Source organism: Gopherus flavomarginatus, chromosome 4, assembly GCF_025201925.1.
Source record: "Gopherus flavomarginatus isolate rGopFla2 chromosome 4, rGopFla2.mat.asm, whole genome shotgun sequence".
Classification (NCBI taxonomy): Eukaryota; Metazoa; Chordata; order Testudines; family Testudinidae; genus Gopherus; species Gopherus flavomarginatus.
The window spans coordinates 101665917-101679177 of record NC_066620.1 but is presented as its reverse complement, the minus strand read 5'-3'; the positions used below and the strand labels follow the sequence as shown (position 1 = coordinate 101679177).

Genomic DNA, 13261 nt, shown 5'->3' with positions numbered 1-13261 from the left:
AGAGTGATGAGTAAAAGCGTGGCAACCGAACACCAAACTAACCTCTATAGTGATGAGTATGACTATCATCCATTCCAAGCGCAGGGCACGTTTTTCATTCAGGTGATTTCGCATCAGGTCCGTCAGCTCCATGCAGTGCTGAAGTTTCTCATTCATTACCTGCAGCAAAAACATATGTTTTCTGTTGAAGAGTTTGCATTTGCAGAAAGCCTGAGTTAAACAAATTCTAAAAAAATCATTAAGGAAAGCTAACCAAACACAGAAATTATCTAACTTAAACATGATTGTTTGGTTTCCAGGCTGATATAGATTTTTCACTGTGCAAAAGTATACAGCACAGCCTCTTGTGGTACTCCACATACACACAGTAGCAAGGTTTTTAATGAAAACACCTTGAAGCTAGTCTGTCAGTTCATAATAAGGATGAATAATGTCCAGTAAAAATACATGTTCATAGGAGCCAAGATGAATAAAATTAATAGGTCATGTAGTCTAAACCCTAAAAATACAAGAAATTAAGTAAGGAAGCACAGCTCATGTGGGTACTCAGACAGTCCATTAAAAAAAAAATCTTTACCGTTCAACCAAATTGAAGGGGTGGTTTCTCTCAGTGCTTCAACTAATTGTTTAATAGGCATTTTGAGTTACTGGAAAAATTGAATGCTCGAGACCTCTGAATCTGTGTGATGTAAAGCCAGCAAGCACATTGTAATAGTGGTAAGATAAACAGCTGGAATTAAAAAAAAAAGCTGTGATTTTATAAGTATTCATATCAACTTTTAAAAAGGCAAAGCCTGTTTTATATGACTAGCACTGAACTCAGGAAAATGCCACACGGCCACCAATGCCCTACAATTGGATTCCAGGGGAAATGAAAGAAGTTGTTTTGAACTCAAAAAGCCCAATTGGTTTGAGCTCTTACTACCTTCAGAACCTGCCACTTGCCCCAAATGACACTGTGACAAGTGATCATCTGAAGCACTTTTGTTAACATTTCCCTGGTTTATACAGAAAATGAGGAACCGTTACTCAGTGTAACTGAGTGTCTTCAAGATGTGATGCAGATGTGTATTCCACTTAGGTGAGTGCACACCCACCATACCAAGGCCAAAGAATTTTGCCTAGTGTTACCCAAAGCAGGCAGCACTGGTACCTCATGCCCACAGCCCCTCCCTTGGCTATATGAGGCAATGCCACCTCGACCCTCTCAGTTCATTCACACCTGAATGCCCAGAGACTAGACTCTGATACAGAAGGGATGGGGTGGGGGATTGTGGAATACATGTCTGCATCACATCTCAAGGAAGCATTTACATTAAGTAACCGTTCCTTCTTCTTCAAGGAGATGCAGCTGTGTATTCAACTTACGTGACTCAAGCAGTACCCACCTCAGGAGGTAGGGCTCAGTTTATCTAAACCAGTGGTGCCCAGTCTTATCACACGAGTGCTACATAAACTTAAGCACAACCTTGTGTGGCCAAATAGATTCTACATATTTTAATAAGATTTAAAGGGACGTGTATTGATTTATATTTTAAGTTCAGCTTGTTTCATATTTATTTAGATAGAAACACCCTATATACAATATTGTCTATTTAAAAAACAAAGAAATCAGTGCATAAAATGTGTATCAGATGAATTAGAGTACACAGGGAAAAAGAACAGTAATGAATCGGCCATTAGCATATTGTGTTGAAGCAGGCCTTGGGCCTTATGAAACGTTCTTGTGGACTGTGTATGGCCTTGGGACATAGGTTGGGCACCCCTGATCTAAACAAAGACTGCAGGACTGGCCCACTAACATTTGCATCTGCTTTGGATGATGTGGTAATGGCAGAATGATTTGAAAACATATGTATTGATGACCACGTCAGCCTTGCAAATGTCCAATATTGAGACATCACTGAGGAACACTATTGATGTAGCTTGCACTCTCATAGAATGAGCTCGACCCATTTTACAGCACCTTTCATCCAAAGTCCTCGGAGTGCTTTACAAACACTAACTATTTAAGACTCTGAACATCCCACCATTAGATAGATATAACTTCCTTTAGCTCCCCACCATCCCCAAATACTATCAGGTCCATCATAGCCAGAAACTTTTAAACAGATTAATAGGTCAAAGATTAAGTAAGCAATACGGCAATGCCTGTGACGCATCTTTGGGTTAGTCCGTCTGCTGATGCAGTTCAGGGCAGTACCGAGAACAGTGAACTGAGTGATTTACTGGAGCAAGGTGAGGTATTGCCTTCCAAAACAATTTTGGAGGAAGGAGACTTCTGTAACTTCAGAGTTTCCCTATCACCCACAATGTATGCATCTAGCCTATTCAGTATTCACACAGTGAAACCTGTCTTGACTTTGTCACTGTCTTTTTACTTAAGCAGCTGTGTAACAGAGTTTATGGTTGAGAAAAGATACCCAGCTCTTTATCACAGGACTCAACACCATTCTTACCCTTTGGTGTCCACTAAAACTCCTTTTATGTCACAACCAATGCTGTTGGAAAAACAAGGTCCCTGAAATGGTAAGTACTTTAAGTATCTCAAGAATTCAGACTTCTAATATTAAAAGACTCTGGTTTAATTTTCTGTTGTATCTCAGTCATGTTTTTTTTTTTCCTTCTGTGACCGTCAACGATTGGGATTAGGAGCCTGTAACTTCCACTGAGATTAACAGTAGTTGACTTCTGGTTTCTCACTGAGGTCTAACCTACCATAAAGACAGCATCAGCATGCTTTTAATCTGCCAAAGGCACATTCTATGGTCATTCTGCACCTGCTCGGCCTATTGTTGAAGTGCTCCTTGTTGCTGTCCAGGTTTCCAGGGTAAGGCTTTGTGAGCCATGCAAGTAAGGGGTACGCTGGGTCTCCCAGGATCACTATGGGCATTCCAATGTCCCCCACTGGAATCTTCTGATCTGGAAAGAAAGTCCCTGCTTGCAGCTTTCTGTATAGGCCAGTGTTTCTGAAGATGTGTGTGTCATGCACTGTCTCAGATTACCCCACGTTGATGTCAGTGAAACGCCCACGGTGATCCACAAGCTCCTGCAATATCACAGAGAAGTCCCCCTTCTATTGATGTACTCGATCACAACATGTCCCACCGCAGTTAGGGAATCCCATTGCTGCAAAGTAACCACTATTTCACGCACATTCCCAAGAGTCACAGTCCTTTGTAGCAGGATGCAATTAATGGCCCTGCACGCTTGCATTACTGCAACTCTTAACGGTGGACTTACCGACTTCAAACTGATTCGTGACCATCTAGTTACCAGCTTCCACACGGCAATTGCCACGCATTTCTCCACCGAGAGCACAGGTCTCATTTTGGTGTCCTTGTGCCGCAGTGCTGAGGCGAGCTCCACGTACAGTTCCAGGTTGCTTTCCACATCCAAAAGTTCTGCAGCTACTGCTTGTCATCCCAGACCTGCATAATGATGTGATCCTAACATTCAGTGCTTGTTTCCCGAGCCCAAAAGCAACAGTCCACCGTGTGCAGCTGCTCTGTGAATGCCAAAAATAATCTGATGATGTTTCTTTCCATGGCACACAGCAGGTCAGGCACCTCTGATTCCTGTTCATGATATACTGAATGACCAGCCACAATGTGTTCATGACAGTGACCACAACAGTAGAGAGCAGTGCAGGATCCATCCTTTGAGACAGAGATAGCAGGCACACAGTAAACTGGGGCCATTGAAAAATGCCACAAAATGCATTCGGAAGCCCATGGAACTGAACCACAAGACACTGAGCTCATAACTCCTAGCTGAAGAAGGTGACATGTTGCACAGTGGGATAGCTACCCACCACAGTGCGCCAACTATGGACATGCTCTGCCGACAGAAGGAGCATTATGTGAACATGCACAAGCAATGTAATAATACCAGTTTTCGATCATCAGCATAACTTGTGTCGACAAAACTCAGTAGTATAGACAAGGCCTAAGCAGCATGTTCGTTTTACTACAGCTCATTCTACCAATTGATTAAGGTGTCACAGGAACCTTGTTTGAGGTAGCTAAAAAGATTGCTTCACACCTCAGTGGCCTTTTAACTCCTCTGTTTCTTTAAAACACTTTTACTTGATAAAAAAAAACTCCACAAGCAGAAGAAAAAAAATTAATTTGCTTCTTTACATATTGTTTGGTATTTTAGGACAAAAGAAAAGCTCTTCTTGTTAAAATTTAAACTTTATTTAAAGGCTTGAAAAAATACTCTTTACATGTAAGCCGGAATGATAAAGGTTAGCTGTTTGTCATGGCCAAAAATGGGGAAGTATCATGAATCTGTCACAGAAAAAATGCAAATAAAAAACTTATAGAAGAGGATGCAACTTACAGGCCCCTATTATTTTGTATAAAATATCTTCTTTGCAGTAAATAATATTGAACTTTTATTAATTAAGAGTTAAAAACCATTAAAAAATCCAGGTCACACTCTCAATCTCTGCTTCACTGGACAGAGTCAAATTTATAACAACTTATGGAGTAGTCTTGCTCAGCAGAAGACTAACCAGAGTCTGTTATAGGATAAGAGGGAAGGTCCTCTCATGGATTGGTAACCGGTTAGAAGATGGGAAACAAAGGGTAGGAATAAATGGTCAGTTTTCAGAATGGAGAGAGGTAAATAGTGGTGTCCCCCAGGGGTCTGTACTGGGACCAGTCCTGTTCAACATATTCGCAAATGATCTGGAAAAAGGGGTAAACTGTGAGGTGGCAAAATTTGCAGATGATACAAAACTACCCAAGAGAGTTAAGTCCCAGGCAGACTGCGAAGAGCTACAAAAGGATCTCTCAAAACTGGGTGACTAGGCAACAAAATGGCAGATGAAATTCAATGTTGATAAATGCAAAGTAATGCACATTGCAAAACATAATCCCAACTATCCATATAAAATGATGGGGTCTAAATTAGCTGTTATCACTCAAGAAAGAGATCTTGAAATCATTGTGGATAGTTCTCTGAAAACATCCACCCAATCTGCAGCAACAGTTAAAAAAGTGAACAGAATGTTGGGCATCATTAAGAAAGGGATAGATAAGAAGACAGAAAATGTCACATTGCCTCTATAAAAATCCTTGGTACACTTGAACACATCTTGAATACTGCATGCAGATGTGGTCACCCCATCTCAAAAAAGATATATTGGAATTGGAAAAGGTTCAGAAAAGGGCAACAAAAATGATTAGGGGTATGAAATGGCTTCTGTATGAGGAGCGATTAATAAGACTCGAACTTTTGAGCTTAGAAAAGAGACAACTAAGGGGGGATATCATAAAGATCTATAAAATCATGACTGGTGTGGAGAAAGTAAAAAAGGAAGTGTTATTTACTCCTTCTCATAACACGAACTAGGGGGTCACCAAATGAAACTAATAGGCAGCAGGTTTAAAACAAGAAATATTTCTTCACATAACGCACAGTCAACTAGTGGAATTCTTTGCCAGAAAATGTTGTTGAAGCCAAGACTATAAGTGGGTTCAAAAAAGAACTAGATAAATTCATGGAGGATAGGTCCATCAATGGCTATTAGCCAAGATGGGCAGGGATGGTGTCTGTAGCCTCTGTTTGCCAGAAGCTGGGAATGGCCAACGGGGGATGGATCACTTGATGATTACCTGTTCTGTTCATTCCCTCTGGGGCACCTGGCATTGGCCACTGTAGGAAGACAGGATACTGGGCTAGATGGACCCTTGGTCTGACTCAGTATGGCCATTCTTATGTTCTCATGGAGTTACAAAGACTTGTTATGGGTGAGGGAGAACCTCCTACTTGCGAGAAACTTACCTTAACTCTGCGATTAATGCTGAGAAACTGACAGGTTTTGTCATAAAGCTCTTCAAGGTTTTCTCTGTCCCAGTAGAAGTCAGGAGTTATCAGCAGGTCTGAACTCAGATTTATACAGTGCCTAAAGAGGGATGGTTATGGTAGTTCAAACTTCTTTTGGCAATTTAAGGTTCAAATATTTATAGTGCTATTTCAAAGCAATGATTAAAGTTTATTCAGTTTCCTACCAATTTCTACAGTGTTTATTTTAAAAACATCAGCTTTACCTGTATGAAGTATTTCCCCTTATTCCCTATAGAAAATACAAATCTGGGGACAGGAGACTAATGCTTAACAGTAATAATTGCTTAAATTGGTTGTTCTGAGAATACTGAAAGTCATTAGACCCTCATGAATGAGTCACTTTTTGCTATACAACAATATCAGTATAGACAGATGGTTTTGAAATAAACAAACTTATTGTGACAGATTGCTTAGGCCTGAGGTGCTGAGCACCTACAGCAACAGACTTGAGTGGGAAGCACCTTCCCATGCCAGGCCTTTTGTCACAACATCAAAGTTACTTTGTAATGTCTCCCACCTCCAGCACAAAACAAATATTGAATGCTGGTTATGAGGATCACTAACAATAGTTTCCTCCAGCCCACTGGCAAAAGGCTCTTCTAGGTGTGGATATGAAATCCAGAGCCTTAGCAGGTAGTGTTCATATCATAGCTCTGTGTCTTCACAGCCCTTTTTTCCCCTTCCACCTGTTAGCTTATTAAATTTAAGTTGTATGGGACATATATAGTAATGTTTATTACAATCAAACTTATGTGATTCGTGAGAGGGTCACAACAAAGGAATCATTTTTATCACGGTAAAACTCCTCAGATCTTGATTTAAAAATGGCCAGTGATGGAGAATCAACCATAACCTTTGCTAAACTGTTCCAATGGCTAATTAGCCGCACTGTTCAAAAAGTATGCCTTATTTCCAGTCTGAATTTGTCTAGCTTCACCTTCCAGGCACTGGATTGTTATACTTTTCTCTGCTAGACTGAAGAGCCCATTATTGAATGTTTGTTCCCCATGTAGACTCTTATAAATTGGGTTCAAATTATCCCTTCCCCTTCTCTTTGTTACAGTAAATAAATTGGGCTCCTTGAAATTATCACTATAAGGATGTTTGCCAGTCTTTTAATCACGGGTCACAAAGGTTCTTTCTTTCTGGTGCTGGGCTCTAAGAATCTATTAATATACTCTTTGAAATGATAGGCAGTGAGCCCTTAAAAAAAAAAAGTTTACCGTAAGGCAAAGAGTTCCCCAATTTTCTGCATTACATCAGCATGAGAAAGTTTCACATTTTTTCTTGATTTTAATATCTGCAGAGAAGTTAGTGATAAATCGTTAGCCAAAGACATTCCATAACTGCTTATTTTATTTAAGTTTGGTAAAAAAAAAAATCATGAGTCCTACACCCTGAGCATTGTACCAATTGTTCAAACTATTCCTTCTAATGTGCACTACTGCACATTTATCAATACTGAATTTCACCTGCTACTCTACTGCCCATTCACCTTGCATTGTTAGGTAACTCTGGGGATCCTTAGTCTTCTATAGTCTTGATTTATCTAAATACTTTGGTAACCTGTTGTGTCACATCCAACTGGTCAACCTTTTTCTAGATCATTGATCAATATATTAAACACCACCACTGCTAACACAGACCCTTGGAACACCCCTTGTTAAACTTTAGCCAGGCTGAAAATGGACCACTTATTCCCTTTTATTTTGTTTTGTCTCTATTTAGTTTCTAACATATGGTAGAACTTTCTCTCGTATCCTGTAACTACTGAGCTTTTTTAATTTCTTCTTTTGAGACGCTCAAAAAACAAATGAATAAATCGGTTTGAAAGAGCCAAGCTAAGGATTCCCACTCTTTTCCCTGGAGAAAGAAGTCACTGAGCGGTGCTTTCAATGCTGTGGTTTCTATATAGGTGATATGGGACACTGCAATCTTGATTTAATTAAAATCTCAGGAAAACTCACATTTGAGATTTTAATCAAGTTCATGTTGATTTAGATTTTGATCAGGGATGCTGAACTATTCTCTGACTGAATTTTGAAAAGGTAGATACTTTATTGTACATGCATATGCATGTTCTAGCAAGTGCATCTGTGTGAAAACATTTTTGCATGCAGACAATCACTTCCCTTTAAAAAAGGTTTTAAACATCTTTCTTTATTCCACCCAGTGCAGTTGCCCTGAGCTTCTATACCAGCTTTGGCTTTACAGTCAAATCTATTAGCCATTCAAATGCTTTCCCAATATCTTTTTCCTGATAAAATTAATTCTTTACAAAGAATTAAAAAAAACCCAAAAAACACAAGTAAACAGAAATTTCACCTCAGGAATTGACTGGATAGATTCCACAAAATTATCCAAGGATGATTCCCAAATGGCCAGTTTTACTGCAACAAAAAATTAACAAAATAGGACATTACATCTCATGTGTTGTCTCAGAATTCAACCAGCCATAAAACACAGTGCCTATCTGCCAATGTTTCAAGATTCCATTAAACTGCAGTTGACTTTTTATGACTTAAATGATCTAAATAACCAGACATTCAAATAAATATCACTCGCTCATTAGTTTTAAGTCTATAAATATACATTATCATTTGTAGCTGTTCAAGGCTTGTGTCAGAATAACTAATTTGGGAGTTGCCTGACATTGCTCTGCAAAAGAGTGAGTCAGAACAATGTTTCTGCAGCGTTCATGTTAATATATATTTTAATGAGGTAAATTTCCTTCTGTTTCTGGTGAATTGGTGTTCATAAAAGGTGTAGAACAGACAGAATTGGATAAAGAAGTCTTCTGTTTATCTATAGAAGATGTTCAGCATGCATGCGTAGTGGCAGTGCAGGCACACTATGTGCTTCAGGCACAAAGTGCTGCTATCTTCTAGTTCATCTAATACTAACAGAGTATTTAGGGTTGAGGAAGGGAAGAGATGTAAACTGAAAAAAAAAGTATGTTTCCTCAAGCATGTTATTTTAAAAGATTTATCTGTGACCGAAGTAGGGCTCCAATTTACAAAACACACATTAAAATCTATGAGAGTAATCCCCCTATTCAGCCTCTGGCAACTTATGTGCGTACCTCACTTTCATGAATGAGAGTAACCCATGTAACAGCACCGGATACCCAGACAGACAGACATTCACCATAAAGTTTGCTTAAGGTCATCTTCTCCCTCCGTCCCTTGTATTGTATATGTCCAAATTTGTGATGGCATTTCACAATCTTAGGTAAAATTGGATACTACATAAAGTATTAGCTTACCAGAAAGGCAAAGAGCATTTGAAAAGGCAAATTTCTGCAGAATTACTTCATCAATATCCAGGTCAGAATTTAACAAGATTTGTCCTCTGTGGAGCTTTGACTGGCCTCTGTAAAAACAGGATTGAGACATCTTCATTGACTAAGTCACCTCTAAAAATGGATAGTTGGGGTAGAATCTTTTATACAAGGAAATTCCTCATGCACCTTTTTAAAATTTAAAAACATGGAGCAGTGTATATGACTGCTCCATCTCACTTCCTTGCATTTTGCTCTCAGTCATGATTAAAGTGAGAGAAAACCCACCTATAGCCCTTTCTTCAACCTCTACACCAGCAACTCCTCCGCAAAAACCTAATATTAGTATCTTCTGCATCAACTGCAGCAGTACTGAGAAAATTCAGAGAAACAGCAGGACGATGGACTTCTCTTTCCCACTCACTCCTCCTCCCCTCTTGTGCTTCCTCTTTCTACTTCATTGTTCTTGTTTTTGTCTCTCCTATTCTGTTCTGTCACTCTATTTCCACTACTTTCCCTTCTTGAATTGTGATACTCTCCCCTGCCCCACAGCTCTCTTCAGTGTGCCAGCAGCAAAGTAGAAGTTATGAGTCCTGCAAGTTTCAAGGTGCCTTGCATAAGTCCCACCCAAGAGTCTGAGAAGCATCCTGAAATTTAAAGTACAAATGCTTGTGAAGGAGAAGCTAAAAACAATGGAACAATTCAATAGTTACAGATTCCATAATTTACAACATATTCATATTCAGTTTTCCATTGGCTATGAAAATGGCCATCTTATGTAGCAACATTGTACTACAAATGACTAAATACAATGTATTCTATGAAATAGCAATGATTTGAAATGAAAAATCTTTCTGAACAAGAACTGCAGCTCATCATGATCTCAAGATATGATTTAACAAGAAACAAAGTCAAGGAAGGTCACACGTCTTCTTCCATGATATGCCAGTTTTACTCCTATTAGAAACTGTTATGTTTTCAGTGTATTTCAATGTATCTAAGGCAAGATACTCCTTGTGATGACCATTCTGTATCAGAGCATCAGAGCTGTCTCAATATGCACCTTTCCTTTATATCTGCCCTCATGAGGTGTGAGTTCTTCCATTTGAGACTGCTGAAGAGCACTTACAATTATGAAGCCATGGAGTTTACTCTAATACTTTAGTAAGATTAGTAAATAACATCTAAATCACAAGTAATGCTGCAAAGCTATATATTTTTTTTAAATTAATGTATACTCCATTAAGACTGATGGATTTAATGTTTGTAGCTCATACTATTTACTCCTCAAAACACTTATCTTACTCCTTTGGAGGAGAGGCAGGAAAGGAATGTTTTTGGGTAAAGGATGCAGAAAAATGCTTACTCTCCTTTCCTGTAGTTAATTTCTTCATTCTCCCAATGAACCAGTGCAACTTCATAAGGCTGAATTTCATGCCGCTCCAACACTTGCATTATTTTTTTCATCTAGGAAAAAGACAATTGCACATTATTAAAATGGTGAGCAAATACTACACAATTGCCCCACATAAGTCTTCAAACATCTAATACATAAAAATTAAAGCAATACACTGATGTTTATTTAAAGAATGTTAAAGGCGTGGTGAAAATACCTTTTTGCATTAGGATAAAGTGACCATTTTAATATTATTTTACATCCCATTCAGAAAATCTTCCACAGTACAAGACTTCTGACCCTGTACATTTTAGAACAGAAATTCTAAACTAATTTGGCCAAAAGATTGTGCCATCTAGGCACTTATACTATACTCACTGCTAGGGCACCCAAGTTTTAAACGCTTATCTCTTCAAAATAAGGAGAATAGTGGATCTTTCAATGCAAAATTTTAGTTTTATCAAGTTTGAATAAAGCTGTTTCCAAAGACAGATACTTTAAAATCAGTTAGTACCTACACGAAACTATAATTTTCTCTGTGGTATTAGCTTTCTTCATTGCTTTCATAATATTTATTGACAATATAAATGATGCTATAAGAAGTCATTGCCATATGTTTTTATGGAGGGCTGCAATTTCTGAAACATTGCCATATCATTTTGAATGTCATACTGAAGTGTCTAAGGTCTGCCAAGCATTCCAAGAATTACTGCTAAAAAGGTAGAGAAATTCTGATTTGTACTGCTGAGATAAAGTACCTTTAATTTTTATAGCAGTCATAATATCTATGGCTGTGATCTCACAAGATCCTGTAGGCTAAGCAGGATCAGGCCTGATCAGCATTTGTATAGACCTCGGGGGAGAATCCACGGTGCTATAGGACTTTGAATATTAATGATTCAGTAGGCAGCACACCTTCCACTTAGAAAATACTGAATACTTGGGGACGAGACACTTTGCTGCTGAATTTAACTGTCTTTATTTGTTTAGCTAGGAAATCATAGGCCTGTTCTTTGCTGAAGCTACTGTCATTTACATGAGACCAAAAATCCAGGTTCTAGCTGAGACAATCATTAAACTCTCATGGCACTATACTCAAAAAGTTGGGCTGCTAGCCTTGGTTTTCCAGCCATTCCCACTTGGGTAATTCCTGTCTGCCTAGCTAAATGCCCTGTTTAGTTTACAAATTGATGCAGTTTTCCTCTTCATTTCCTAAGCTGTCATGCATCATTGCTGTATGCTGTTGAACAAGGGTGACCAGATGTCCCGATTTTATAGGGACAGTCCTGATTTTTGGGTCTTTTTCTTATATAGGCTCCTATTACCCCACACCCTCTGTCCCAATTTTTCACACTTGGTGTCTTGTCACCCAATGTTGAACTGTTGTGTTCCATCGCAGAAGTGGCTACACTTCAATGGCAGCCTGCTTGTGTCTATTTGGGGTCTCATCCAAAGCCCACTAAAGTCAACAGAAACATACCCTTTAAGTCAACGGGAATCTAACAGCCTAGCTAAAATCTTCCTTGCAGACTTCTCAAGAGAAATCTGAAGGCAGGTGGTAAATCAGTTTTGGAAATTAAAGATAGGCCAATGGATTAAGCAAAACTTCCAACAACATCCAAGGACCATACGTAGTATTGAGGGTGCCCTTCAGATATACTGGTATAAAGGCACTTATATTAGTGTAGATAATTCCAGTAGAGGAAGGGAAATAAACTATACTGTATGTGGCACCATTATACCAGTGTAACTGCATTTCATACTATGGGTTATGCAGGTATAACTATTTTGATTTAAAAAAAAAATTAAAAAAAAAAACCATACCCCTAAACGACAGTTATACCAGTACAAAAAGTGTGTGTGTACCAGACCTTGTATCTGATTCTCTGTTGTCTAACCCTTGTGTAGTTTTAAAAAAAAAAATAAATAGTGAAAAGTGAATTAGAAGTAGATATAAAATGCTCTCATTCTACTCCGTTAGTATTTTACATCCACTTTGTACTGGTGTAAATAACTGTACAAGATGCACAGCAATAAAGAATCAGTTCCATTGTATCCAATTCCAGCTGCAGGGGAAGCTTAAGTTGGTACATGGCCAGGATATTGGATCTGCAAGAGATGAGGGACCTGTGATCTAAGACGACATATCCAACAGCACAGTGCCCCAAAATATTATCCAGGCGTAGTTCAGTATTGAAAGAAAGGGAAAGGTGTCACATACTGAATAATCATCTAGAGGTTCATTGTTGTTACACTGCTGTACTGACCTGGCTTGACTCCAGTTAATTTATGAGACATGACTGGCTTTCATCACCAGGTGGCATGGTCTGCAAGGCATCTTAGAGCTTCTACTTTGCTGTAACTGGGATATTATTTTCTAAGGGTAGCCCTGTGGAAGACCTGCCCACCTTATGCAAGCAGGCAGGATGCGAAGAACAATCCACACTTGCCTGAAGCAGTCCCAAGTGGCTGCCTTCACCAAGGAGAAGAATTCAACCCTCCCCTCACCTCCACAGTTTACCTATGCAAAACCCATCTGCTCAGGCTTTGCAGGAATGACAAGAATTTCACCTTAATCAGCTCTGATATTTAAATGATACAGCTCCTTTTTCTACTTACCGTTTTCTCTTCCACATTCCAAAACACAACAGACCCTTCCCTGTGTTAACAGAACATAAGGATGTATTAGACTTGAGGGTCAAATTACATTGTTTTGTACTTAAAAGTGT

At 38.9% G+C, this 13261-nt stretch overlaps 1 protein-coding gene across 6 annotated transcripts in view; it reads right to left on the bottom strand.

The window, feature by feature from the left end:
* RMND1 (required for meiotic nuclear division 1 homolog) overlaps window positions 1-13261 on the bottom strand; it is a 38675-nt gene that overhangs the window by 676 nt on the left and 24738 nt on the right. For 3 of the 6 annotated variants that reach the window (XM_050949671.1, XM_050949673.1, XM_050949675.1), the window contains 7 exons: window positions 13152-13191; window positions 10503-10603; window positions 9122-9228; window positions 8182-8246; window positions 7080-7156; window positions 5794-5914; window positions 3244-3508 (listed from right to left, as the gene is read on the bottom strand). In XM_050949671.1, the coding sequence (XP_050805628.1) occupies window positions 3269-3508; window positions 5794-5914; window positions 7080-7156; window positions 8182-8246; window positions 9122-9228; window positions 10503-10603; window positions 13152-13191 (751 nt within the window). In that variant the 3' untranslated portion in view covers window positions 3244-3268. Of the gene's footprint in view, window positions 1-42; window positions 160-3243; window positions 3509-5793; window positions 5915-7079; window positions 7157-8181; window positions 8247-9121; window positions 9229-10502; window positions 10604-13151; window positions 13192-13261 lie in introns of those variants that run through there. The other 3 variants (XM_050949669.1, XM_050949670.1, XM_050949674.1) reach the window with 3 other exon arrangements.